This window comes from Notolabrus celidotus, chromosome 7 (genome assembly GCF_009762535.1).
Source record: "Notolabrus celidotus isolate fNotCel1 chromosome 7, fNotCel1.pri, whole genome shotgun sequence".
Classification (NCBI taxonomy): Eukaryota; Metazoa; Chordata; class Actinopteri; order Labriformes; family Labridae; genus Notolabrus; species Notolabrus celidotus.
Window position 1 is genome coordinate 33,610,188 of NC_048278.1, and position 27,104 is coordinate 33,637,291.

At 40.8% G+C, this 27,104-nt stretch overlaps 1 protein-coding gene across 1 annotated transcript; it reads left to right on the forward strand.

Moving 5' to 3' along the window:
• Nucleotides 1-369: 369 nt before the first annotated feature.
• Nucleotides 370-25,491, forward strand: LOC117816095 (somatostatin receptor type 5-like). Its single transcript, XM_034688205.1, has 3 exons — nucleotides 370-503; nucleotides 17,607-18,457; nucleotides 23,925-25,491. Exons 2-3 carry the CDS (start codon nucleotides 17,672-17,674, stop codon nucleotides 24,648-24,650), a joined length of 1,512 nt encoding a protein of 503 aa, XP_034544096.1. The 5' UTR covers nucleotides 370-503; nucleotides 17,607-17,671; the 3' UTR covers nucleotides 24,651-25,491.
• Nucleotides 25,492-27,104: the final 1,613 nt, after the last annotated feature.

Consider the following 27,104-nt stretch of genomic DNA (forward strand, 5'->3'; position numbering starts at 1 on the left):
TCTTACTTATGTTCTTTAACTCACAAAAGGTTGGGGAAAAAGTAATAGAATAAAGCTGAAATATTGCATTGCATTGTGCTGCTATTGTCTATTGTCTGTCTGCTTTCGTTGTTAATTGCACCTGAATGTGATGTCAGGAAATTGGCAGGGAAATAATAACTGATGGGGGGAAAGGTATTTGGTATTGGTCGGTTCATGGCCTTTTTTTCCCCCCTTACACTTGTTTCATCTCCCTCTCTCTCTCTCTCTCTCTCTCTCTCTCTCTGTCTTTCTGTCCGTGTGTGTGTGTGTGTGTGTGTGTGTGTGTGTGTGTGTATAGAGGGGGCTCGGGGGGTGGAGACACAGCAGCAGTACAGCTCTCTGTGTCTGCAGACAGCGCTCTGCAGCGCAACAGCTCAAACATCTCTCTCAGGCTTGTTCTCTCCCCCCTCTCCCTCTCTCTCTCTCTCTCTCGGACTGTCACGATGCTGCTCCGATGTATAACCGTGGACATGCTGATTGTGGTGAGTTCAATTAAGAATGTCCAAGTCATCTCCGGCTCTCTGTGTGTGCTGTGTAGAAGTCTCTCCTCTGTGTTCAAATTGTTTTATTGCTAACTGTCTTCCGAGGATAAAACACGAGCGCTTCATTAAGTTAGTGTTGACTTAGTGAAATACTCTGTAAAGGCTGGCTTATCACTGAAGAGGCGTTCAGGTGAGGCAGTAAAAGTCGGTCTTGTTTTATTGTATGCTCCTCATTGTGTGTAGGCTTCTTATTTTAATAATTCAAACTGAGCTCACATTTGATTCTCACTATAACCAAACAGGGATCATTGTGTTCACTGAAATTTTATAACACATCCATTCAGTATCCTGCAGGCTCTCATATCTGACCATGTTAAGGTATTATATATACTACCTCAGCTACCTGAAAGCTCCTATGTCAGATGATGTTTCTATTTCTAGGTGAGCATAGTGTGTTTTGATCCACAGAGCACACATTCTCTCTTTCATTATTTATCTTTAACACACAGTAATAAATGCACGTATCTTCAGGCATACACTGTTAATTAAAAAAAAAATACACAGTTGAATACAATATTCTTTTATTCGTTTTTGGTGCAAAGCAAATACCCCATGGGCATTTATTTGTAATGCATTCTTGTGTTAAAGAGAGCAGCAGCAGCCAGCATGGCAGCTAATCATTGATTGTGATGTTGAAAGATAAGAGCGGAGGAGAGGAGAGGGAAAAGGAAACGTGTCTCGGGAGAATTGAGCTCTTGATTAGAAGTATTAGAGAGCATTTTCTGTTTCACTTGGTATGTTTTTGTGTGACTTTTCCCATAGGCTTCTTTTTGTGACACCTTTTCTTGTTGAACACTTCATACTTTGACCTCTGAAGGCCTCTCAAAATACCTCTTTTTTTTTCTCACAATGAAGCCAAACTCCGTGCATTGGTGAGATGTTTCTTCAAGCTTTATAGTACACATATACACTACAGTATAATAGGATATTACATTATAGTTGTCTTAATGGCAAGTGAAGTTAGGGCTCTTCTGTACATCCTGAAGGCAAAACCTACACTTTCCTCATTTGCTTTGAAAGCTGCTGGGATGAGAGTCAGTACCTCCAAGTCTGAGGCCATGGTTCTCTGCTGGAAAACAGTGGATTGCTCTCTCTCAGTGGGGAGCGACTTTTTGCTCCAGATTGGGGAGTTTAAGCATCTAAGGGTCTTGTTGAGATTGACATGCAGATTGGTGCAGCGTCAGCAGTTATGTAGGTGTTGTACCGGACCGTCGTGGTGAAGAGGGAGCTGAGACGGAAGGCAAAGCTTTCAATTTACCAGTCGGTCTAAGTTCCAACCCTCACCTATGGTCATGAGCTGTGGGTCTTGACCGAAAGAATAAGATCTCGAATACAAGCGGCTGAAATGAGTCTCCTCCGAAGGGTGTCTGGGCTCAGCCTTAGAGAGAAGGTCAGGAGCTCAGACATCTAGAGGGGGCTTGATAGAAGAGTCGATGCTCCTTCGCCTCTCTTTAGAGATGTTCCGGGCACGTCCAACTGGGAGAAGGCCCCGGGGGAAGACCCAGAACTCGTTGGAGGGATTATATATCCAACCTGGTCTGGGATCGCCTCAGGATTCCCCAGGAGGAGCTGGAAAGTGTTGCTTTCTCCATGACCCAACCCTGGATAAGCAGAAGAAAATGGATGGATGGATGGATGGATGGATGGATGGATGGATGGATGGATGGATGGATGATTTGAAAGGCAAAATCCCTGTGCAGATTCAGATTAACAATAATGATACACACAAACATTCAAGTATAACCTTATTTTACTAATTAATGTACAGTGATAGCTGCAATTGGACAAATCTTTAAGAGCTGAGACTATAATTGAGCTTTTTTTAATGTGTGTTTTTCTAGAATATATCAATCAATATTTATTTGTGTAGCGCCAAATCACAACAAACGTTCTACAAACAGAGCAGGTCTAGACCACTCTATGTCAAATTATGAACAGAGACCCAACACCAAGACAGTGTAAGACTCAGTCTGATCACATCTTAATCCACCATGAGCATTGCACCTCGCAGTATTTAGCTAGTTACAGCAGTGAGGAAAAACTTCCTTTAACAGGCAGAAACCTCAAGCAGAACCAGATTCATGTTAGACAGCCATCTGCCTCGACTGAGTTGGGTCTGGAAAGAGGGATTTAGCATTATAAAATTTTATGTTGGTTTTGTTTTAAGGCAGGGAAAAAAATGATTTGCTAGTCGTCACCTGCAATACCTGAAACTTCTGCTGTGACAGATTTCTTTGCATTTTTTGAAGTAGTGTACTGAAGCATGAGATGAACCCCTCTGTTGTTTGAGTAAGAAACTTAAACATAATTTCCATATCAAAGAGTAGTATATCTTTTTGTGGATATAGCCACTTGCTGGTCCTTCGGTCAGACCCGCAATGGTTGTTGTGGTCCTTTACGATCTTGTAATCTCGCCGCAGTTTTTTAAGTTTTTCGCGGACCTTCTTCCCTGTGTGCACAATGTCCATATCCGCAAGTCTTTTTGGAAATGTTGGCGTACACTTTGTCATTGCGTGCAGCTGTACGCAAGTCCTGCTGGATCTCCTCCTCTTGAGTACACTGCAAGCAAGACCTGCACCTCCTCATCCCTCCACAGGTTGTAGGTTCTCTTCTCGCTCATCTTGAATTCAATAGAAAAGTGAAAAGTACTGCAGCCTGACTTGCAGTGTTTTAAACATGGCGGGTCCAATGAAAACGCTACAAATGCCGGACCAATCAGAAACGTGCAGACAGCCGCCCTGCTCCCCGAAAGCCCCGGGGCTTTTCAATAGTACTACGCCTCTAGCAGGGGCTTTTTAGAGGGGAGAGTGTCTACCCTTGGACTAAATTTAGACCCTAGTTCCACTGGTCCAAACGCCCCTATATTAAGTTATTTAAATTAGCTGTATCTCTTTATGCTGGGATTAAAATACAAGACTATCGTGGTTTGTTCTTCATCCGAATGGGCCAGTCTTCATAAACCTTTACATGAAGTATTTTATATTCTAATGCTCAAAAAGTGATAGCACATGATATAATTGAAACGATGACAAGAGGAAGGAATGATATACAAACAAAAAAAGTTAAGTAAGAGGGAGTGAATATCAAAAGAAGGGTAGAGAAAAATGTTAGTTTGGAGAGGGTTCAAAGCGGGGTCACAGGAGGTGAGATCAGAAGAGTGCAAACAAGAGGATAGGAAACGGGGAAAGGCGAGAGTTAAGAGAGGAGATGACGTTGAGAGGGAGAAAGACTGTGAAAAAGAAGTGATAGGAGGAATGGAAAGAAGAGCAAACAAGAAAGGGGGGAGCATAAAACTCACTGAGCAAATACTGCTCAGCCAATCCCTGTTCACCACCTTTCTTCTGATGGTGAATTCTCCCTCTTAGAATGAATGGAAAGCAGTCAAACGGAGAAAACAATCTCCCCTCTCATGCACCATCTTCTTCTCTTGCTCTGTCTTTGTATCTGTCTGGGCAATCAGAGGAGCTTTTATTTTGATAGGTAAAAACCAGCTCTGTTGCAGCTTTTAAGGCCTTTTATCCTGTTCTTTTCATCTGGCCAATTTGTCCCGCAATTACAGCCGTTTGTGTGGAAAACGGGTTCTCCATGCTGTGTGGGAAGAGTTAATTGCCGCTAATGTTGTGTTCAGGAGAACTGTGACTTTGCATGACAACAAAAACAGAAATGCACTCAGATGCATTCACATACATGTTACCTAACTAGAATGTGCCTTTAAGGTTCCCTGTGGGAGTTTTTATTTCTTTAATCCAAATCTTAATCTTTAATGACAAAATGATCAATTTAATATGTTCTTCTCTGTGTCTTTGTCTTTAAACCACATTTAAAGCTGTGCTGGGTAAGTGTACTCGTGTGTACGCCAATCAGGTTGGGGTATTGATCAAAGTAAATGCTAATCTGTGAGCTTTTGTCTGTCTTTGTAATGAAGAGTGTGGCAGCAGCACCAAGGCAGGGATGTAGACCTGACGCTAACCTGAAACATCGGTTAATTGAACAGCATCTGAGGGAGTAGACTCCCGAGGGGAATAAGACTGATGGATCGTCAATTAGCTGATGGTGTTTCTCTCTTCCTCTCTCATCCTCTTGTTCTGAGGTGGAATCATTTAAAAAGAAAAGAACATGTAAATCAAAAGATGTTGTCCATCATTTGGCAGCTAAAGAACTAGAACAAACATTACACTTTAGGTAAAAGGGCCGTTACTGCAGAGCAAACACGGCTCTCTCTGCTGTTGCAAGGAAGGTTGTGTGTGTGTGTGTGTGTGTGTGTGTGTGTGTGTGTGTCAGGTTTTCTCTTTAAGGGGACTTAGGCTTTTTACTGTGATGTTCCTGAGCGATCAATGTGGTGGCTTTTATGCTTCAACTAGTAACACCGCATTACAGCTGCGCCGCGCACACCACAGCCAATACATTCCCATTCTAGTCAATGCTCATGTGTACACAGGGAGCGTCGTGCCACGTCTCAGCTCTGGGAGCGTGCCCCCATAGCTCTCCGCCAGAGATACGCTTCGAGTCTATTTTCAACGGAGCCTGCGCCCAGCATGCGTCAATCTGCACAGAAAAGAACGACCTGGACAGGAAGTCAGGCGCGAGGATGGCATGCAACATCCGCCAATTTCAGAATAAAACACTATATACAGACTCCCAACCATTCAAAGATCATATAGATCAGAAATACTCATTGATTATGGATGTCAATCAATCAATCAATCAATCTTTATTTGTACAGCGCCAAATCACAACAAACGTTATCTCAAGACGCTTTTACAAACAGAGGAGGTCTAGACCACTGTATGTCAAATTATGAACAGAGACCCAACACCAAGACAGGATAAGACTCAGTCTGACCCCACCTTAATCCATCATGAGCATTGCACATTGCAGTATTAAGCTTACTGTGGTGAGGAAAAACTTCCTTTTAACAGGAAGAAACCTCCAGCAGAACCAGACTCATGTTAGACAGCCATCATGCCTCGACCGAGTTGGGTCTGGAAAGACAGATAGAGGGGAGTAAGAGAGAGAGTTGATAGTGATGAGACGAGTCGTAGAAGCTGTTGCCGCTGGAGTCCAGCACGTCCGTATCAGCTGGAGTCCAGATCGTCCGCAGCAGGAGGACGTCTACGGCAGCTCAGAGGAATCTACAAGACAATGGAGCTCAGGGACTCCAGAAAGGTCTATGGTTAGTAACTTAAATGGGACAGGCAGAGTTAAAGTAAGTGATGAGGGGGTTGGGGGGAAGGGGGTGAGCTAGGATCCCAGTGTGTCAGTGCGCCAGTTCCCCCGGCAGTCTAGGCCTATGGCAGCATGACAAAAGCTGGTCCAAGCCTGATCCAGCTCTAACTATAAGCTTTATCAAAAAGGAAAGTTTGAAGCCTACTCTTAAAAGTGGAGAGGGTGTCTGCCTCCCAGACCCTGACTGGTAGATGATTCCAAAGGAGAGGGGCCTGGTCACTGAAGGTTCTACCTCCCATACTACTTTTAGAGATTTTAGGTACAACTAGCAAGCCTGCATGTTGGGAGCGTAGAGTTCTAGAGGGGTAATAGGGCACTATGAGCTCTTTAAGATACGGGGGTGCCTGATTTTTAAGGGCTTTGTAGGTTAAAAGAAGGATTTTAAATTCTATTCTACATTTTATTGGGAGCCAGTGTAGAGAAGCTAGCACTGGAGAAATGTGTGCTCCCTCTTCCTAGTTCTAGTCAATACTCGAGCTGCGGCGTTTTGAACTAGCTGAAGAATCTTAAGAGACTTATTGGGGCAGCCTGATAAGAGGGAGTTACAGTAATCTAACCTGGAGGTTACACGTGTATGGACTAGTTTTTCTGCGTCTCTCTGAGATAGGAAGTGTCTAATTTTAGAAATATTGCGCAAGTGAAAATAGGCTGACCTTGAGATTTGCTGAATTTGGGAGTTGAAGGATAAATCTTGATCAAATAGGACGTAATACTACAAACAGCCAAATATCTGTGATCCAGGTCGACTACAACAGGACTTTAAGGTAACAGAAGGTAACAGGACAACAAAATAGAGCAGAATTATTCATATTAAACTCATCTAAACCTGCAGAATCTAAACTTTATAGTTATGCAGCATACCAAGCAATGATTAAAGCACAAAAGTGATGGAATACTATCCAAATGAGCAGAAGTTCAACCACAGAAAGGTTCTGTAACATGTTGTTTGTATGTAGTTCTCTCTATGCTGGACCCAGCTGATCCTGGCTGCTCTGAGCTGGTGCTACGCTCCGAATATGCGTCCTGTGTAGCAGGGCGCAAGCCGTCGGACCGCAATGCGGCGCATCCTGTGTAAATTGGGGGTAAGACCAAAATATAGAAAACTATGCTGCAAAACAACTGCCCACCTCCCAGTTTACAGTATATCACAGATCATTAATATCAGTCATATTTTTTAATGAACATTCATTTTATTAAGAGAGAAAATAAAATTAATAACAAAACTGAATTTGATCATACTTCCTGTTTTCAGCTTGCTGTGGACTCCTCCACTGGACGGATAACTTAAACACCCCTTCACAGAGTCTTCATCTCTTTATTGGCACATTTGAGAAAATGTTGTCATGTTTTCTCACAGGGCTGGGCGATATGGAGCTTACATCATATCTCAATAGATAGAATAGAAGATTTCAGATACATTCTTTTGTGGACAATGAGTATATAACTGCAAGTGGTTCCTGTGGTGGAATTAATCAATAAACTGGAGACTGGACACAGAAGACTCAGGAGACTCTGACGGCTCACGTTGAAATAGTTTATGCAGAACTCGTTCGAGGAGAAATAACATAACAATACACAGGCAGGGGAGTGCAGTGCAATGCCAAGTCAATTCTGTCAGACAATCCCTCAGGCGTGTTATTTATCCCCAAAGACGACACTAAAGTTAGATAACCATATTTGGACAATAAGAAACAAAACAATTGGGAAGAAGAGCGGTGCTCTAGTCTGGAGACACTAAGTCAGTCACAACATACAGATAAAGACAGGAGCATGGAGAAAGACCTTGATTACTACAGTGACCCTGTCTCGCCTTTCACCCAGTGGCATCTGATGACATTGGAAGGAAGTTACTCTGCCCCTGACACTTAGACTGGAAAGTGTTAAACATTCTTATATACGTATATGAGACAACCAAAATTCCAGTTCTTACTGGAAACAATCATTTCACTGAGCATTGGGCCTGGCATCATCAGCTCATTTAGCTCTGAACTCACCAATGGAGAGTCACCAGATGAAGTCTGTGACCCAAACACTGCAAACTCTGCCACATGTGTTGAGTAGAACTGCTCCCATGACATTACTCCTGTTATTGTGTGCTCTAGCAGCCAGTCCTATTGGGCTGAGCTTCCATCTTGTAAGGGTAGCCTTGTTACCAATCAGCAACTTCCAGTCTTAAAACATGAAGCCCATGCAGAAGCGCTAAAAAAACTGCAGTTCATGGAGCGTCCACTTGAGGCTGGCTGCAGAAACACCAGAAACCACATACGCACCAATTCAAAAAACACAATCTTTACAGCAGAAGTAAACATGTTTACAGCCTGGTACAAAAATGGGTAACGTCACAGATTCCAAAACTGAATTTACAATCCAATAACTTTGTGAGGATAAACAACAGGATGCAGTGACTACATTTATCTGGTATTTTCAAAAGAAAAACAAATTCTATTAACATTTATGAAGGACAGCTAAAGTAATATTGAAAAACTGCAACACCTGGTCTTACAAGGTAACAGTGACACTTCCAGGAACTCATTTGTTCCAGTAGGTCTGCTTTGATTAGAAACTCACTTTGAGTTGAGAAGCCTTTCTAATATTAACTGTGAGTTGGACAAGATTAAGCATGCATAATTTATCACCATTAAATTCTGCAATAAGGAGCAGTCACAGGGAATAGTCGCTCCTCATCTCTTTGTGTGTCTCTATCCAGCGTTACCATGGTCCCTGAGTGACTATTAAATGGCTCCAAATACCTGGTGACAGGTATAGTGACAGGTGTTAAGTGTTGCACAAATGTTTCATCAATTTAGTGTGTGATGATGCGTTTTAACCAGTGTGTGTTGAACGTTGCCAAAGGAGTTTTGTTGCATAATTATAATAATGCGTTGGCTAGTGCAGCCAAACCGTTGATTAGCATCTCATTCAGGGCTTTAACAACAAACACAGGCATCTGAGCATGCATATGCTAACTGCTAACTATGGCATTGAACATAGTGTTTTCTAACACCATTAACAGGCTTCTGCCTTCCCTTATTCCAACTCAGATGACCAAAGCTCTGTTCTGTTCTGACTGCAGTATTCGAAGAGTAACATGCTCTTTCATTGTGCCTTGAGTGGTTTGTTTTCAGATCTTTTTGGCTCTTTAAAGCTCATGCAAGGATATTTTAACTGGTTATGAGCCAGACTTAAATCAATACTCAATCTTTATTTATATAGCACCAAATCACAACAAACATTATCTGAAGACTCTTTCTAAACAGAGCAGGTCTAGACCGTACTCTATGTAAAATTATTAACAAAGACCCAACATCAAGACAGGATCAAATCCAGTCCCATCTTACAGACAGGACTCAATCTGATCTCATCTTAATCCACCATGAGCAGAGAACTTTGCAGCATTTAGCGAGTTACAGTGGCAAGGACAAACTTCCTTTAACAGGCAGAAACCTCCAGCAGGACCAGACTCATGTTAGACACACATCTGCTGAGACCGTGTTGGAGAGAGGGATAGAGGGAGATGAAGAGAAAGAAGAGAGATGCCCATATAGCAAAATTGGTCTGGCATCTGGGCCGATTAAGGTTGACATAAACCAAGCCACAATCGGCCCAGGTGTGGCATGCCATCATATATACAATGCCATCATTGCCAGACCTGGCCCACATCCGGTTGACATACCACTTGCCATGCCAGCAGTCAGCCAGCAGTGCCGGCTTGATGCCAGATCTGGCTCAGACCTATCTATCTACCTATACCTACTCAAAGTCATTTTTAATGAAACTATATCTATAATGTATGCATTTTTTATTCAAAGCCACATTTCCAGAGGCTTAATTGACACAAAATTTGTTTGCTGTAATGCTATGCTAATTAATTCTCGATATTACAAAGGGTCTCTGAAAGGGACCAACCTTTAATTATAAACCAGATAGAGGTTGAAAGACAAAATAAAAAGCCCTAAACTATGTGTTGTGGAAAAGAGAAATTGCTAGCTTTCCAAAGCAATCAGCCTGAATTCATTTGCATGAATGAATATTAACCAGACAGGTGTTTGGTGTATTGGTGACCTTTTTGCCTTTTTATCACACCAGCTTGTTGTTTTACAAAACTGTGGCTTGAAAACTATCAGGTTGTTACACAGGAATTCAGTGTTTTCAGTGTGAGGGTGGCACTTTTTCAACACCAGTATGAACCACGCAATAATGAAGAGCCTTCTTATATGCAGAAAGACAACAACGCTGTTAAAATATGTACTGCTTTCAGAAAAGTCCCCAATTGACATGTCAAAGTGGCTTCTTGGCTTCCAAAGTGCTTGCCATCCAGCTTCCTTTATCTCTATGAGAGGTTCATCAGTCGCTGATGTGACCTGTGTAAGCTCCGTGTATGCTCAGATACTTGAGACTCTTGACAGGAATGACCGCAAATGTACAACTTATGTAAAAACACAGCTGTATCATTGTGGGGAAACTCTTTTTAAAGGAGCTACAATAATACAGAAGCTCTGAAGCTTGTTGAGCTGCAAGTGCCAGCCTGAATCAAAGATACAATCTGGTGACTGGTGATGAACAAAGATCTGGAAGTCATCAGAGCTTCAAATAATGCTTCATTCGGCTTGACGGTTAAGGAAGTGTTGCACATAAACTGCATGATTGATATTTGTGAGATAAGAAGAGAAGAGATTAAAGCTGCAGTTGGTAGGATTGGGTTAAAACAAGGCAAGACCAAGTTATGGCAAGACCTCTGTATTTTCCATCCATCAATCTATAAATTCCAATTGCTCCCATCAGCTCTGACCAATCAGAGCCACTCTCCTGATTACTCTCCTACATTGTCCTGATTGAGCATGCACAATGATCTGTATGTGGGCGGGGCTTACAGGAGCATAGAGGGGAATTAATTTGCATAGTTTGAATTGTAATGGACGCTGCAGGAGAGACGTGTAGCGTTGAGCGAGAGACAAAAAGAGGTTAAAAAACACCTAAAACATGTTTATCACTACACTTAGGAGCCTACAACAAATCAAAGTGAAACATGACATTTTTCAACCATAACATTTTCAAGATGTTTATTGTGTACAATCTACATTAACTATCTAAATGGACCAAAAAGAGACAGTAGGCAGGATCAGCCAGCAATGTCTTCGTACATGCGTGATACATTTGCAGTCTGGATGCAGCGGATGGAACGCGTCCTGCTCTGAATGCAGCTAGGAGGGACTCCCAGCAGCATCCACTGCTCATTGAGGACAGTAAGAACGATACATGCTTTCACCTCAGTCTCCAAAAGTCTCCATATAACACCAGAAAAAGTCGCTAGAATTGTCGCTTTTTTGAAAAAGAGTCGTTAGAGAGGTCTGAAAACTCCCTAAGTTGGCAACACTGTTCATACCTACCCAACATGTTTCTATTAAGCTTTAAACACTAACCAGCCAAAGACTTGATGGTAAGCTTGGTAAGTTTGTAAAGTTTGCTTCATTGCAACGGCCTTCAATCAGCCCGATTAATCAGTCTATCTCTAGTGTCATTTAATTGGAGGCGAAGTAATGTGCCTCGCAATCTTCAACCTCTTCTAGAAGAGCCTGAAGTCTTAGGGCTGGTTGACTTTCTGTCTATTAAACCATTAAACAGAAAGATAAAGGTAAAATGTGTTATAGTGTCATTTTTAAGATTCTGTTTCTCACTTTCAAGGACATCAACAACCAAGCTCCTCAGTACCTCATTGAGCTCCTCCATACCAAAATACCCACCCTACCTTAGTCTCAGGTCCTCCTCTTCCACCTAACTCACCCTCCCACCTGCTCGCTTGATCACCATTGGGTCGAGAGCTTTCAGCCACTCGGCCCCCCCGCCTCTGGAACTCTCTCCCCCTGGACGTACAAAATTCCACCTCTCCCACCACCTTCAAATCCCGCCTAAAAACTCACCTTTTCAGCCAAGCATACTCACTCTAATCCGTCTACTTGGGACTGGAATGACTTCCCCTCCCCTTTTCATTTTTCTAGTATTGTATCTATATTCTAATGCATGTATTTATTTACTGTTGAGTGTTGCTTTTATGATTGCTATGTTGTAAAGTGACCTTGGGTGTCCAGAATAAAATAAATAAATAATATTATGAATTATGACCTCCCTCCCAGCCCTGCAAATTAAAGTTTGGTGCGATTGTCCGACCAATGAGAATTTGGTTTAGACGAGAGCTCATGGACCGTCTATAAACCAACTGAACAGAAGGGGGCCAACCCTGTATTAACAGCAAGTCCAGAACCTGCAGTATCTGCATTGCAGATGCACAAGGGAGCACTTTGCATACGCACTGCACACATACACATACACCAACATGTACACAATGCTCTGTAAATGTCATTGTTACCTTTTGAATGTGAATGTAAAGAGCACCGCCTCTTCAATCAGCATTCATTCTGAATCCTATGTTTGTCTTTCATTTGCTCTGCTACGCGGCCTTTAGGGCCTTGTCTTGACCCGTCATCCCCATAGCAACAAGTCCCAGAAGTTTCACATTGAGCTGACCACAGAATGGCGAACAAAAGAGGTGATGCATTCATGGAGGACAGATTGTCAGTCTGCTGTTATTGTGTGCGTCAGAGATTAGCATGGCAAGGGGGTTGTCTGCACACCCTGGATGTCAGGAGCAACCTGGTGAATGTGTGTTTGTGTTTGTGTGTGTTTGTCTGTGTGATAAATGGAGCGTGCTGAATTGCCTCAAAAATCTCTTCAAACGATCATACGGTGTAGAAAAAGACGCAAGTTTCAATCTTCCGCTTCGTTTGTATGTTGCTGTAGTCATGGGAGTTGTCACCTAACCTCTTTCACATTATAAGATGCTTCAGCAGTTCATTCTTCTGGAGATATGCATGTGGTTTCATCCTCCAGGATGGCAAAGTTGTGCTCTGCGTTCTGCTGAAAACCAGAGTGTGTTGTGAAATTTAAAAGTTGTCTTGAGTATTTGATTATATATGTTCTTTTTCTCATCTTGTTTAATCTATAACCTAAGAGGTTTTACCAACTTTTTTCGGTTACATGCAGGTCTTAATTCATTTTTTTTATTTTAAAGGAGGATCTTTGGACAGCTTGAGACAGAGAGAGACAGGAAATGCAGGGAGAGAGTTGGGGGTTGCATGCACCAAATTCCCCTGTGACAGGGAATCGATCCTGCGTGGCTTTGCAGCTCACTTTGCTGGTTGCAGGAATCCCTGGGATTCCTGCAACGCACAAACTTTGATTGATTAATTTGCTGTACATAACTCTTTCAAGCTCTCTAGTTAAATTCAAGCTTTGGACTGAGATTATTAAAGAATTGTTTTATAATTTTAGAACAGACTGGATTTTTAAATGGGTTGAATGGCATGTATGTTGGTTGATAGTCACAATTAGTGACTGGTACTCAATGTTTTGCAAATAAGATAAAGCTAAAGATAAGATAAAGATACGTTTAATGTCTACTTTTTGCAGGCATAAGGCCAAAACTTGTGATTGAGTGTGTGCCATAAAAACACAAGGTAACACATTATAAAGAGACACATTTTAAACACACTTAAACACAACATATTCCCAATGAAAACAGACACAACATAGCTACATTAACAGAGGGATGCACATTGTTAAAGTAACAATGAGGGAGTAGGCTGGCTTTGAAGTGTGTTACTTATTAAGTTACCCTGCCTCTCGTCTCACTGGTGTTGTGTTGGTTGCTTCTCTGACAGAAGACTCAACACTTGATACAGAAACAATGTCTTCAACAACATACAGTACCTCACAATCAGTCTGCTTAGTCCTTCCTGGCTAACAGATTTAAGGAGCGGCTCCCCCTTGCTCTGCAGAACTAAAGTGAGCTGCACCTGGGTCGGTGGTGTTTGCAGCACAAAGCTCTTTGGCTGCTTGCTTAGTGGAAACGTGTTGTTTGCTATGATGCATTTTGAGAATAAAATCAGTCGTCTTGGTGGTGGATAGAAGTTTTCTTTCCTGCACAGACCACAGCTCACCGCTGTATTCTCTTCCTATATGTCGAGGAGGGAAAGTGTTTCCGAGTTGTGTGTTTACTGTGTGAGATATTAATTCTACTGGGATGCTTCTGTGATGCTTCCCGCTGACAACTTCCAAACAGGGCTTCAGAAACACATGGGTGACATCACAAATACTAGATCCATTTATTATATATGGACTACGATTGCAGTGTTTCCCCTACCATTATACTAGGGGGCGGGGCGCCCCCCAAACAGCGGCGGCCGCCCCCCTTGGAAGTTCATTAAATTTTATTTTCTATATAGCGCCAGATCACAGCAGAAGTAATTGAGGGTTACCTCTCTTATAGATAAGGTCTTAAACTTGTTCTTTTATTAAACAGACTAACGATACAATAAATGTTCATCAACAACTATGACGAGCTTAAGTGCATCACTGATAATACAAACTCAGATGAAAACTTAAAAAGGACCGTCGGACATTAACAATTCATATTTTCCCCGCTGTGCGTCTAATCTTTAGAAATTAAAGCTATGCATTCCTGTGACAGGCTGAGTTATTATTGGTGTGGTGCAGTGTTAGCTTGGTCTCTACCTGCAGCAGGTGTACAGTGTTAACTCAGTCTCCTCTTCATTGAGGATTTTTACCCCTCTGTGTGCGTTAGTGATAAAAACACAACCGGGGGACGTCTGTTTAATATTTGACGTTTGCTGTTTTTGCCGCTCTTACCATAAAAAGCTCAGCATCTGGAGCTTGATTTAATCCAGTTTGGTGATACATCAGACACATTTAGTAAGTTTTGATCAATTCCTTGGCATCAAAGAGTGTCGTGAGCTGACTGTCACTGCAGGTGCATTCAGGGACCGTCGTTAAAGTGCAATGCAGACCTGTATTTTGTGTTCATGGCATTTTTATTTGAATCAAGAGAATCAGATATAGTGGACACATGAAGAATGTTTTCTTTTGACTTTTCTGCAGGCTAGATTATTTAACATGAGATATTACAAAAGCAAAAGTGTTAAAAGAGTGAAATGTCGACGATTAAAATACTTGGTAAAACTCTGATACCAATATCTGATCGACTACATGAATTATTTAAAGATAGATAGATAGATAGATAGATAGATAGATAGATAGATAGATAGATAGATAGATAGCCCCCCAAGGCTGTAAACCTAGGGGAAACACTGGATTGTGCACTAATTTTGGAATGATAATGTCATGCAAGGCTACTCTGACTTCTTTCCTGAACAAATAACTGAATTGGAAACCATCCATTACTATTTCACACCGCTAACATGCAGGGAGTATTGCTAACCAATGAGCCAGAGCTGTGAAAAACTATAAAGACACCATTTCAGCTGAAAACATTAACACCAACTACCAATGTAAATATGTCAGGCCCATATCTGCCAACCAATACATTGATTGGAATCCAAAAAGACAATATTGTTTGTTGACAGGATTATGCAAGAGTGTGTATGCGCATATTTGAAAGTATTGAGTGGTTTCTCACAGTGTCATAATACATACTGTCTTGTGGCATTTACATTGTGTGATTGAGGCCCTGTTTGGTTATTTCTGAAGAGAGAAAATAAGCTTGAGGTGATTGTGTATCTTTCTTTTTCAAGCTACAACCAATATAATGAAATACCTGTTTATTTATTTTGTTATTTATTATCTGTGTGCTGCTGCAGAACCTATACCACAAGTTAGGCCGCTCATATCGCTATAATTAAACACAGTCTACAATACAGTGTTGCCTGCCGGTATAGTTCATATCTTTGACTCACCTGCGTGTTCATTGTCTGCATCCTGCTGGGCTTTAAATGATTAATTTCCTCTTTTTCGTCTCCCTTCCTGTCTACCTCTCCATTAATGCATTTAAGTCAAGGTTGTGGAAGACATGCCTCTGTTATTTTCCCTCCATAGGTCAGGGCATTGTGTTCCCAGCACAGCACCTCACTGTAGGGGATGAGGGTGTGCCTGCGTGTGGCATGGTGGTCATTAAAAAGGCACTATGGCTGCATAAACAAGTCGTGTGCTAATAGAGCTAAATATGTTGTGTTTTTGTTCCAGGGCAGGACTTGTTTTTGTTGTGATGGGTGGGAGGAGAGCTGTTAGGTTGATTAGAAGTTTAGTATTCTACAACTGCTGCTGTGAGCTGGACCAAACTTTTTAAACTTCAACTGTTGTCAACATCATGATCAGAGGGCAGACATTTTGACTGTGGATTCACCCTGAGAGACACAACAAACTATATATATATATATACAGTATATCTCTGTTTCATCCTTATCTCTTATTCTTTTTTTGTGAATGCACTATTTAGAAGAAGGATGGGTGTTACTGTCTGAGACTCTCAAAACTGAATGTTGAGGATAAGGATGCAGCAAGGAGACTGTTGGCTTAATTTAGTTTAGCTTAGCTTACACTGGTGCCATTTAAAAGCTACTCACACACACTGCAATTCCACAACAGCATATACACACACACACACACACACACACACACACACACACACACTCAGACATGCTCATACACACAGTGAGGTCCCACCCTGACAGCTTTGGTGGGTAGCACAGCTTTAAAATATGCCCAGTTAGCTTAATAAGTGGTTGGCAGGTTCAGTTATCTTTAATTTCAGTCTATGGGCCCTATTTTAATTATCTGAAGGGCACGGTCTACAGCACATGTCGCAAAGTTAATAAAGGCATGTAGCTTGTGGAGGCGAGCACAATCTGGGCGCTGTGAGGTTGGATGCAGTCCCTTGATTATTCAGAACCTGAATCAAGCCCACCAGAGTGTCTTTCTCTCAGTCCTTTAAGTGTCTGCAAGCAGTCACATTGTTATGAACCCTGCGGATTACAGACTTTCTACTTAAATAGAATGAGCTTATTTAACTTCCCTCCCCCTATAACCCTGAACCAAGCAGTAACCTCTGGCCCTGAGAATTGAAGCCAATGCAGAAGTGTTAAAAACTGCAGTTCACTGAGCGTCCACTTGAGGCTGGCTCCGGAAACCACATAGACACCCATTCAAAAAAGACTGTCTTTACAGCAGAAATAAACATGTTCACAACTTAGTACAAAAAATGAGTTTAGCCTGAATAGCTAATTTCTCTTTCGGCACACTCTATGGGGGTTGAATTTTTTCATAACGCTGCAGTTTTGAAGATTTTAAGATTACAAGATTTACATTATGAGAGGCACAGCGGACTTGATTGACAGGCGCTGTTGGCAAGGAGGCTCAAAGCCTGCCTTTTTACCTCACACTAGCCTGACTGAAGTTAGGTTGAGTTCAGCATTTCCAATTTGTCACCCTCCAACGATTGGCTTCAAAACAGCGCTTTAGAAACAGATGGGTGCAGCCATAGATACTACATCCATTAATTATACAGTCTATGGTCTGAACCTGCATTACACACAAAATACACACACCTCCACACCAATTTGTACACTATGTAGGCGCTGGGTTTGAAAATGTGTCTGCATTGGGTGAGACATTTCCACTGTGTGCTTCCGTGCCTTGTGCCGGGTGTATGATGGGGCCCTTATAGCTTTATAATACATGGACAGATGTTTGCATTGATCTTCTCATCTGAAGGTGTGATCACACTGCAGCATATGGGTTGTGTATTGCATTTATTCAAGCAGTGTTCATCAGCCAACGTGAGCACAGCTTGAATCCAGGTTCAAATCTTTATAGATTTTCTCAGGCTCTGCTAGGTGCACTGCAACCGAACTTTGGTAATGAATCACATGCACAAGAATTTCTGTAATAATGTAAAAACTATGCATTTCTATATAACATGATATTAACTACTCTTTCTTTGCCTTGCAGAACTGGTGATCAGACACTGATGGAATCAGATCCACACCCCTTCAATCTCAACACTAATCGTCTCCATGGAGCTCATCCAAGCCACACAGGTTACCTTGCTCCCTCAGGAAGCCCATACAGCTACCTGGAGCAACAACTCCAGTACCCCTTACTCCCATTTCCTGCTCCTCTCCACTCCGTCTGAACCACTTCTAGACATCACAGAGAGTGTTGGCTCTTTACTTTTAAACAGCACCTGCCAAAACTGCACCAATCCTAAACCAGAGTCCCTTCCTGGCGTGGCAGGAATCTTCATCCCTCTCATCTACGGGATAGTGTGCGTAGTTGGCCTTGTTGGAAACACTCTGGTCATCCATGTGATTGTTAACTACACCAAGAATGAGTCAGTCACCAACATCTACATCCTGAACTTAGCCATTGCGGACGAGCTCTTCATGCTGGGCCTGCCCTTCTTAGCGGTGCAGAACGCTCTCCTCTCTTGGCCCTTTGGTTCCCTGATGTGCCGTGTGGTCATGACCGTAGACGCCATCAACCAGTTCACCAGCATCTTCTGCCTGACTGTGATGTCAGTGGATCGCTACCTGGCCGTGGTGCACCCAATCCGCTCCTTCTGGTGGCGGCGCCCCCGAGTGGCCAAAGCCATCAGTGCCACGGTTTGGGCGGGTTCCTTTGTGGTGGTGCTGCCTGTGGTGGTGTTTGCCAATGTGCTGAAGGATGATGGGAACTGCAGCATCGTGTGGCCTGAGCCAGCAGAAGTTTGGAAGACATCTTTTATTGTGTACACCTGCATTGTGGGTTTCTTCTGCCCCCTGCTGGTCATCTGCTTGTGCTACCTGCTGATCGTCATAAAGGTACTAAATGAACAGACACACAGTTATGTCTCCTTTGTTTTGAAATGGTCCGCTAGAAATGTATTTTGATTTCAAATTCTTCTTCAAAGACTGTAAGCTTCATTTCCTTTAAATTGACACAGGTGCATCTTGAAAACAAAGATTCAAAAACCAGGTTTTTAAACTGAGTCAGGATGAGAGGGAACTGCAGAGTGCAGTCATTTTAATTAGTCACTGCATGGTGAGTCAAAAAATGATGTTTAATGCCCCTATTTGTTCTCAAAGCCATGAGTGGGCTTGACTAAAGCTTGTGAAGGCTCTGTTCAGCATTTGATTGTAGGTTGTTACACTGGAGCTTAGGCTGGCCCACACTAGATTACTACAGGCCTGATTTGTCACCCCCATGATCCAGGGGGTGTGGCCTGATTCAAGGCTTGTCATATCTGATTGGTTTTACCATATAATCCTCGAGTGTGTTGTGTCAATACGATTACTTTAATGCCCCCAACACAAGCCAACCCTGACCTGGGAATGTAAATATCAAACCTGATATTTACAATCCAAGACCCGGCTGCCTCCAATGGAATACCTTCAATAACCAATGAGAGGAGCAGAATGGGAAGCATCGGCAAAAGTAAACGGCCTGTAAAAACAGGTTGTTGTAGATCTCCTCATCTGACACCAATCTGGCAATATCAGGTAAACATCAAAAATAAACATTAAAAAATAATCTGTCTCTTGCTGACAGTCTCATTTGGTTTTGCAGATCATAAAGAGGTGTCCCTTTAAACTTCAGTCTTTTTCTTATGCCTCAAAAAACTGCTAACTGGGGCTTTAACCTACAGTTTCACCAATTTGTTCAATACTATAACACTGAGCTCATGCTGTCTTTTGACAGAGCAAACATTATTTGTCTGCAGAGCCAGAGGCCAGACTGCAATTCTGGGCCTTTGTGTAGTTGCAACCATTTAAAGTAAGGGTTAGGGTTAGGAAAATTCAGAATGGGAATCAGAATCAGAAATACTTTATTTATCCCAGGTAGGGAAATTTGGTCATTACAGTTGCTCTATACACAATAAGTTGTACAAATACAATAATAAGCTACGTAGAAAATAAACACATGGTTGAAGTCCCCGGAGATCAGGAAGAGGGCACTCTGGTGGTCTGACTGGAGTCTGGCTATTGCAGCGTTGAGAACATTGGACGCCGTAGTCTTTTAGAATTGATTTTAAAGTCATTTTACTTGTTTTTAAAGCTCTTAACAGCCTTGCTCCTCCATACATTACTGATCTCCTGTCATTTTATGTTCCAGCCCGATCACTGAGGTCCTCGAATGCTTCCCTTCTAAATGTTCCTCGTGTGTCTCACACAGGCACCGGCCAGAGAGCTTTCTGTTTTTGTGCCCCTAGGCTGTGGAACTCTTTGCCTCTGGACATTAGAACAGCGAGCTCTCTGGGTGTTTTTAAAAGTAAACTTAAGACTTACCTTTTTAATCTAGCTTTTAATGTGGAGTAATTTATTTTAGCCCTGGACTGCATTATCATTATTATTATTATTTGTATTATTATTTGATTATTTGATTATTTTATTATCATTTTTATCTAAACCATTGTTTTAACATGTATTTATTTATCTTATTTATTTCTTGTGTTCATCTGATCTCGTTAACTCTACCTTATTTTTAACTTTTATTTCCACTCTTACTTATTTTATTAATTTTACTGTGTTGATTTTCTTTTCTTTTTTAAGTATTTCTTTTTTTTTAAATCATGCCTTCTATAATTTTACCATTGCTGTTGTTTTTTTATTGTCTGTTACTCTGTGAAGCACTTTGGGCTACATGTTTTTATGTATGAAAGGTGCTTTATAAATAAAGTTGAGTTGAGTTGAGTTTAGTAGTCGGGTTGACACCAAAATTCGGTCCTTGGCAATCCAATGCACTTAGTGGTGCCGTCACAAACAAGGGCCTCAGAATTGTAGGTCTGAATCTGCAGCCTCTTGGTCCTCTTGGTCTGCAGACAAATGCTACTTGATGCACGTCACTGAATTTCCAGCTTCGTGACTAGATGTAACGCAGATGTATTCTCACAGGTTTCCTGAACTTTTGTACCTTTTACAGAAGGAAGAGTGTCATGTTCCCACTTATGTGAATTCAATCAAATAAAGCTGCAATGCAGAGAAGGCCCTTTAATGCAATACCAGAGTTACCTAACAACCTGCACAAACTCATTGTACACACTTCTATCCTTTTTAATTGGACTCTGTTGTTATCACTAATGATGTTAGAAGGCACTTTTAATGAAGCAATATCTGCACAGAAATAATTACACAGTGCCAGAGTTTTATTATGATTCTGTGGAAAACAGAGAGCAAATGTCCACCCACTGTAATGTATAAACTATAATTTGCATGCATGTCTGTACTTTTTGATTATGCTTAGTTTTGTACAGCATCTATTAGCATTGAGGCTATCAATGAAATGTTAAAAAAGGCCTGTTTTTACAACCATTTAAAAATAAATGGGAGTGCATAATGTCCGTATGCTTAGAGTTATTTCTGATGCAGTCATATTTTTCCATATCTCACAATATGAATTGTGATTTCTCATGAATAAAACATGAAACATTACTGAAAAGAGTAGGAACAAGGCCGTGACCTTGTTTTTAATAAAGTTTCATGTTTAAATCCCTGAACATTACAAAACGATTAAGTGCATTTGGAGGAGTTAGATGTTTTACTTGTATTATTAGGATGGGGCGACAGGGCTTACTCCATTGCTGCCCCCGCCCTCTGGAACTCCCTCCCCAAACACATACGCAACTCCACTGACCCACAAACATTCAAATCCCAGCTCAAAACTCACCTCCTCAGAACTACTTTTAACTGTTAATGTTTTTATATCCACTGTGTTTATAGATAGATAGATAGATAGATAGATAGATAGATAGATAGATAGATAGATAGATAGATAGATAGATAGATAGATAGATAGATAGATAGATAGATAGATAGATAGATAGATAGATAGATAGATAGATAGATAGATAGATAGATCTTTATTTGTCCTTAATAAGGAGATTTGTTGCCACGGTCTGTACAGGAATACATGTATGAACACAATAACCATAAACATCCACCCAGCCTCACAGCAATGGTGCACCACATCCCACAAATATACACACACTGGACACATATAAAACACACCGAACACATATGAACACACTGGACACATATATGCACACCGGACACATATAAACACACCGGACACATTACAGTGGCATTCTGTTTAGCAGTGCTATGGCCGATGGGACGAAGCTTCTGCCAAACCGGGCTCGCCTACAGTAAGGGGATCTGTATCTGCGACCGGAGGGGAGTAGTGTGAAGACTGAGTAGAGGGGGTGTTGGGGGTCCAGTGTTATAGTCCGTGCTCTGCGTATGATGGCTCTGTTGTTGAGGTCAGACAGGCTGGGTGTGGGGAGGCGGATGATTTTGGTGGCAGTGTTTGTGGTGCGTATGAGTTTGTTTTTGTTGGAGACAGTTAGCATGTTGGAGTAGCAGGGGGAACAGTAGAGGAGAATGGGTTGGATGATGCTTTGGTACAGTAACAGTAGAAGGTGGGGGGGCGACAGAAAGTGCTTTGAGTTTTCGGATGGCAGAGAGTCTTTGTTGGCAGCGTTTGTGAATGTCAGTGGTGTGTTGATCAAAGTTGAGTTTATTGTCCAGGGTGAGTCCGAGATATTTGAAGTGATCCACTATTTCGACTGCTTGATTGTTGATGTGGATGGGGTTGTGAGCCGGGCTGTGAGTGCTGGAGGAGTGAATGACCAGTTCTTTTGTTTTTGAAATGTTCAGCTGAAGGTGATTGTCCGTGCACCATAGTGTGAAGTGGGAGATGGAATCCTGGTAATTTAGAACAGAGTTATTGTCATTAAGGAGGGCAAGTATGGCAGTGTCATCAGAGTATTTGAAATATGTTGTGGTTGTTGAGGGGCTGATGCAGTCATTGGTATAGAGGGTGTACAGGAAGGGACTCAGGACACAGCCTTGAGGGGCACCGGTGTTGGTGATGGTGGTTGAAGATGTTATTGTGCCTACTCTGACTGCTTGTGGTCTGTTGCTGAGGAAACTGTGTATCCAGTGGATGAGAAGTGGAGAGACGTTGAGATGGTGGAGTTTACTGATCATCTGGTGATCTGGTGTTATATTTTGTTTCTTTTATTGTGTCTTTTATTGTGTGCTATTTGTGAAGTGTCTTTGAGTTTTCTGAAAAATACATTATATAATATATATTTTATATAAATAAAATGTATTATTATTATTATTATTATTACTATTATTATTATTATCATTATAGGATATTATTTCTTATATTGTATTCTATCTTATGATATTATTTTATGTTTTATTTTAATTTTTCTGATATGTATCGGATTTTATTTTAATTTTTTCTATTGCAATGATTTCATTAATTTTTCTGATATTTGTTAGATTTTATTTAAAGTTTTTCTATTGCAATGGTTGGATTACATTTTCTGATATTTATCAGATTTTATTTAAAGTTTTTCTATTGCAATGATTTAATTAATTTTTCTGATATTTATCAGATTTTATTTTAATTTTTTCTATTGCAATGATTTAATTAGTTTTTCTGATATTTGTTAGATTTTATAAAAAAAATTATATTGCAATGATTTCATTAATTTTTCTGATATTTATTCGATTTTATTTTAATTTTTTCTATTGCAATGGTTTAATTAAATTTTCTGATATTTATCAGATTTTATTTTAAAAAAATGTATTGCAATGATTTAATTAGTTTTTCTGATATTTATCAAAATTATTTTAATTTATTTTACTGCAATGATTTTATTTTAATTTATTTTACTGCAATGATTTCATTTTTAAGTATTTCATGTTACTTTCCTCTATCTTGTCTTGGCCTTTTATCATTTCATCTATTCCTGTTGTTTTCTGTCTCTCTGTTCTGTGGTGAAGCACTTTGGGCTGCATGCTTGAATGTATGAAACGTGCTATATAAATAAAAAAAAATAATTTAGTTATATTTGAAGAGTTAATTTGCAAAAACAGTTAACTCACTTTTGAAAAATTAAAAAAATGTATCAAAAACACTTTTTTTTATTTAATACTAGCTTTTGGTATGATCAATCAACTGAGGTTGGGTGGCTTTGACTAAGTCAAAATGACTTTACTAATCAGAGATATCTTGAAAATGTAACTTTATGAAGAATCTTTAAAAAAAAGGAATAGGTTTTTTGAAAATGTATAAAAACAGAGTTATCTGTTTTTGCAAATGAACTCTTCATTTGCACTTGATACAACAGACTGCATCAGTTATCTGTCAATGGATCATTCAGTCTATTTCATAGGTACAAAGTTTGCAGAGAGAGAATACCTGTGAGCTTTAGCATTGTGTGTTGATTTGTATATTTTTAAGGCATGTAAAACTTCTTCATGTTTCTTTTCAAAGGTGCGCAGTGTTGGAAAACGAGCGCAGGCGACGTCCTCCAGGCGCAGGAAGTCAGAGCGTAAAATCACCAGGATGGTGGTTGTGGTGGTGGCAGTGTTTGTCCTTTGCTGGCTGCCTTTCTATGCACTGAACATCGTCAACCTCCTGGTTGTCCTACCCGGGGACTTCAGAGGGCTCTACTTTTTTGTTGTTGTGCTGTCTTATGCGAACAGCTGTGCCAACCCAATACTGTACGGGTTCCTGTCAGACAACTTCAAGAGGGGCTTCAGGAAGGCTCTGTGCGGGGCTTCACGTCGGGTAAAGATCAACGACAGGGCCGGTACTGAGCCGCAGAGGCCAACGGAGGAGTGGGGCGGCATTGCTCTTCAAGAGCAAAAAAGCAAAGGAGTCATAAATATGCATGGTGAAGATAATATTGACAAAGGAGATGAGGGAGGAACCAGTGGAACTGAAGGGGCCAGGCAGATGAGGGAAGCATGCAAAGCGACACAGAATGGAAACCACAGTGGAGTAACCGAGGGTTCAAGGACACAGGCTGTGCAAAGAGCCAAGCCTGAGCCGGAACACTCCGGTCAGACCGTCAAATATGGAGACCCGGCTGATGAAAGGCTAGACTTTGATCCTGCAGAGGCAGAGTCCTCTTTGGCAAGCAAAAACAAAAACAGCAAGTCACAACCTGAGGAATCCCTGGCCCAAAACTCTGTGCTGGAGATAAGTTATCTGTAACACATGATGAAATATGTGCACCTTATTTTCTTGGATGTCATATAAAGTGTATTATGTAAAGAGATATCGCTGTAATTAGTATAAACTGTGGAGTACAGTTGACTGTTGAGTACTAGGTCATGTGTGCTGGCTGTTTCACAATGTGCAAATCTTTGAAGTTGCAGTCAGATCCTTTTTCCCTTTGCTGAAAAGCTAACATGCATTATGTAAGCATCTTCAGAGAGAAACACAAGTGTCAGAATGAAAAATGGAGTTCATTTGAAAAAGTATTAAAGCTGGCGTGTTAATAAGCATGATAAAGCCGATGGAAGAACAAATTAAAATACATAGATCACTTTGAAAAACACAGCCTTGGAAAATGCCTGAAAGTATTATTTGTCAGAGGCTGGAGAGATGACCTCACTTAATCTTACTCCAGCTTTCTGTCTTGTTCTTGAAACTATTTCACCAATCTTTAAGTTCCAGAGCCTTAAACGGACAAAAGCTCATGATGGTCATGATCTGGAGATATCCAGACTATACTTGTCTTTTGTACCAGGATGTAAACATGTTTATTTCTGCTGTAAAGATTTTTTGAATTTGTGTGTATGTGGTATCCGGTACTTCTGGAGTCAGCCTCAAGTGGACACTCGATGAACTGCAGTTTTTAACACTTCTGCATTGGCTTCAATTCTCGGGGCCGGAGATTGCCACTTGGTGTTAATGTGATTTGATTTATTTAAAAAATACTGGAAGTTACAGTGTCTGCTCCATGACCCAGTCACAAAATTTGTTTTTGCTTTCGGTCCCTGGAGTGTGTCTTGAAATGGAAAAAAAAGAGTTTCAGATACTCAGCTCCTGCAGCCTGGAACCTGCTGCAGGAGAGCCTGGAACCTGCTGCAGGAGCACTTGGGTTTGAGTGAGCTTGTCTCTCTAAACGTTTTTAAAAGCAGATTGAAGGCATTTGAGGAAGATGCATCAGCTTGTATAAGCTTTGACTGATGACTTTCTGTCATGTGATCCATGATATGTTGTCATGTTTCAGAATTTTGTGTTGTTTGTAACTTTGTTGGAACATGCTGCTGCTGATCTTGGCCAGGATACTACTGTAAAGGAGATTCTTTATCTCAATGAGGTTTTCCTGGTTAAATACACTACCAGTCAAAAGTTTGGACACACCTTCTCATTCAATGGTTTGTATTCATTTTAATTATTTTCAACATTGTAGATTAACACTGAAGACATCAAAACTATGAAACAATCTGGTTTTGCCATAATCTGGATTACAACAGTAGTCAAATAGGGCTATCCATTGTGTACTAACCCTACCTCTGAACAACACAACTGATGGTCTCAAACACATTAAGCAGGCAAGTCATTCTACAAATGAACTCTTGACAAGGCTCATGTTAATTAGAAACCATTCCAGGAGACCACTTCATGAAGCAGACTGAGAGAATACCAAGAGTGTGCAAAGCTGTCATGAAGGAAAAAGGGGGCTACTTTACAGAATCTAAAATATAAAACAACCCTTTTTGTTGATTAAATAATTCCATATATGTTCTTTCATAGTTGTGATGTCTTCAGTATTAATCTACAGTGTTTCAAATAATTAAAATAAATACAAACCCTTGAATGAGGAGGTGTTCCCAAACTTTTGACTGGTCATGTACAAAAATAAAATGAATGAATTAAAAAAAATCTGAAGGTCTGGGGTTCTATCCCAGAGCCTGCTGTCCACATGCTGAAGTGTCTTTTGGCGAGACACATAACCCCAAACTGCCCCTCGTGGTGTGCCATCAGTGTGAGAATGAGCTTAGTGAAGAACTGATGGGTTCTGCTATCAGTGTATGAATGTGATGTGAACGGGTGAATGTGACATGTGATGTAAAAGCGCTTTGAGTGATCAGAAGACTAAAAGCGCTGAATAAACACAGTCCACTCACCATACAGAAGCCTGTGATTAGTGTGTATTTAGACGTCTTTGTGTATTATATCAGGCTCTTAGGTTTCAGTCAAACGTCTGATCCAGTCTCTGCTGCTGAGCCAACTTGCCAAGTGAAAATCTGAATCTCTCAGTTTATGGTTCGTGACGGTGGGTACAGTTTTGTGTTTAGATGTTGTATTATCAGCGTTGTTGTATTGCAGTATTTAAGCTAAATGTACCATGATGAGATGTTGATAAATATGTGTTAACATTTGACGTTGCTGTTGTAGTGTTTTATGTGTTGACAGTTTGTGTTATATGTAGCTATGCCGTTTTGAACTACATGATCCCTGTCATTATGACCTCAACTTTACTGATTGTTTACCAACAAAAGAGGACAAAATAAATAAAAACAATACCCCACTTTATTGTGAAATGCTTTATTTATTTATTTTTCTACAAAGAAAGATACAGAAACATTTATATCACCTTATTTTTAACATTTTATCTGCAGTATCAAAAAATTATGTGTTCAGCTTTTTTTAGAC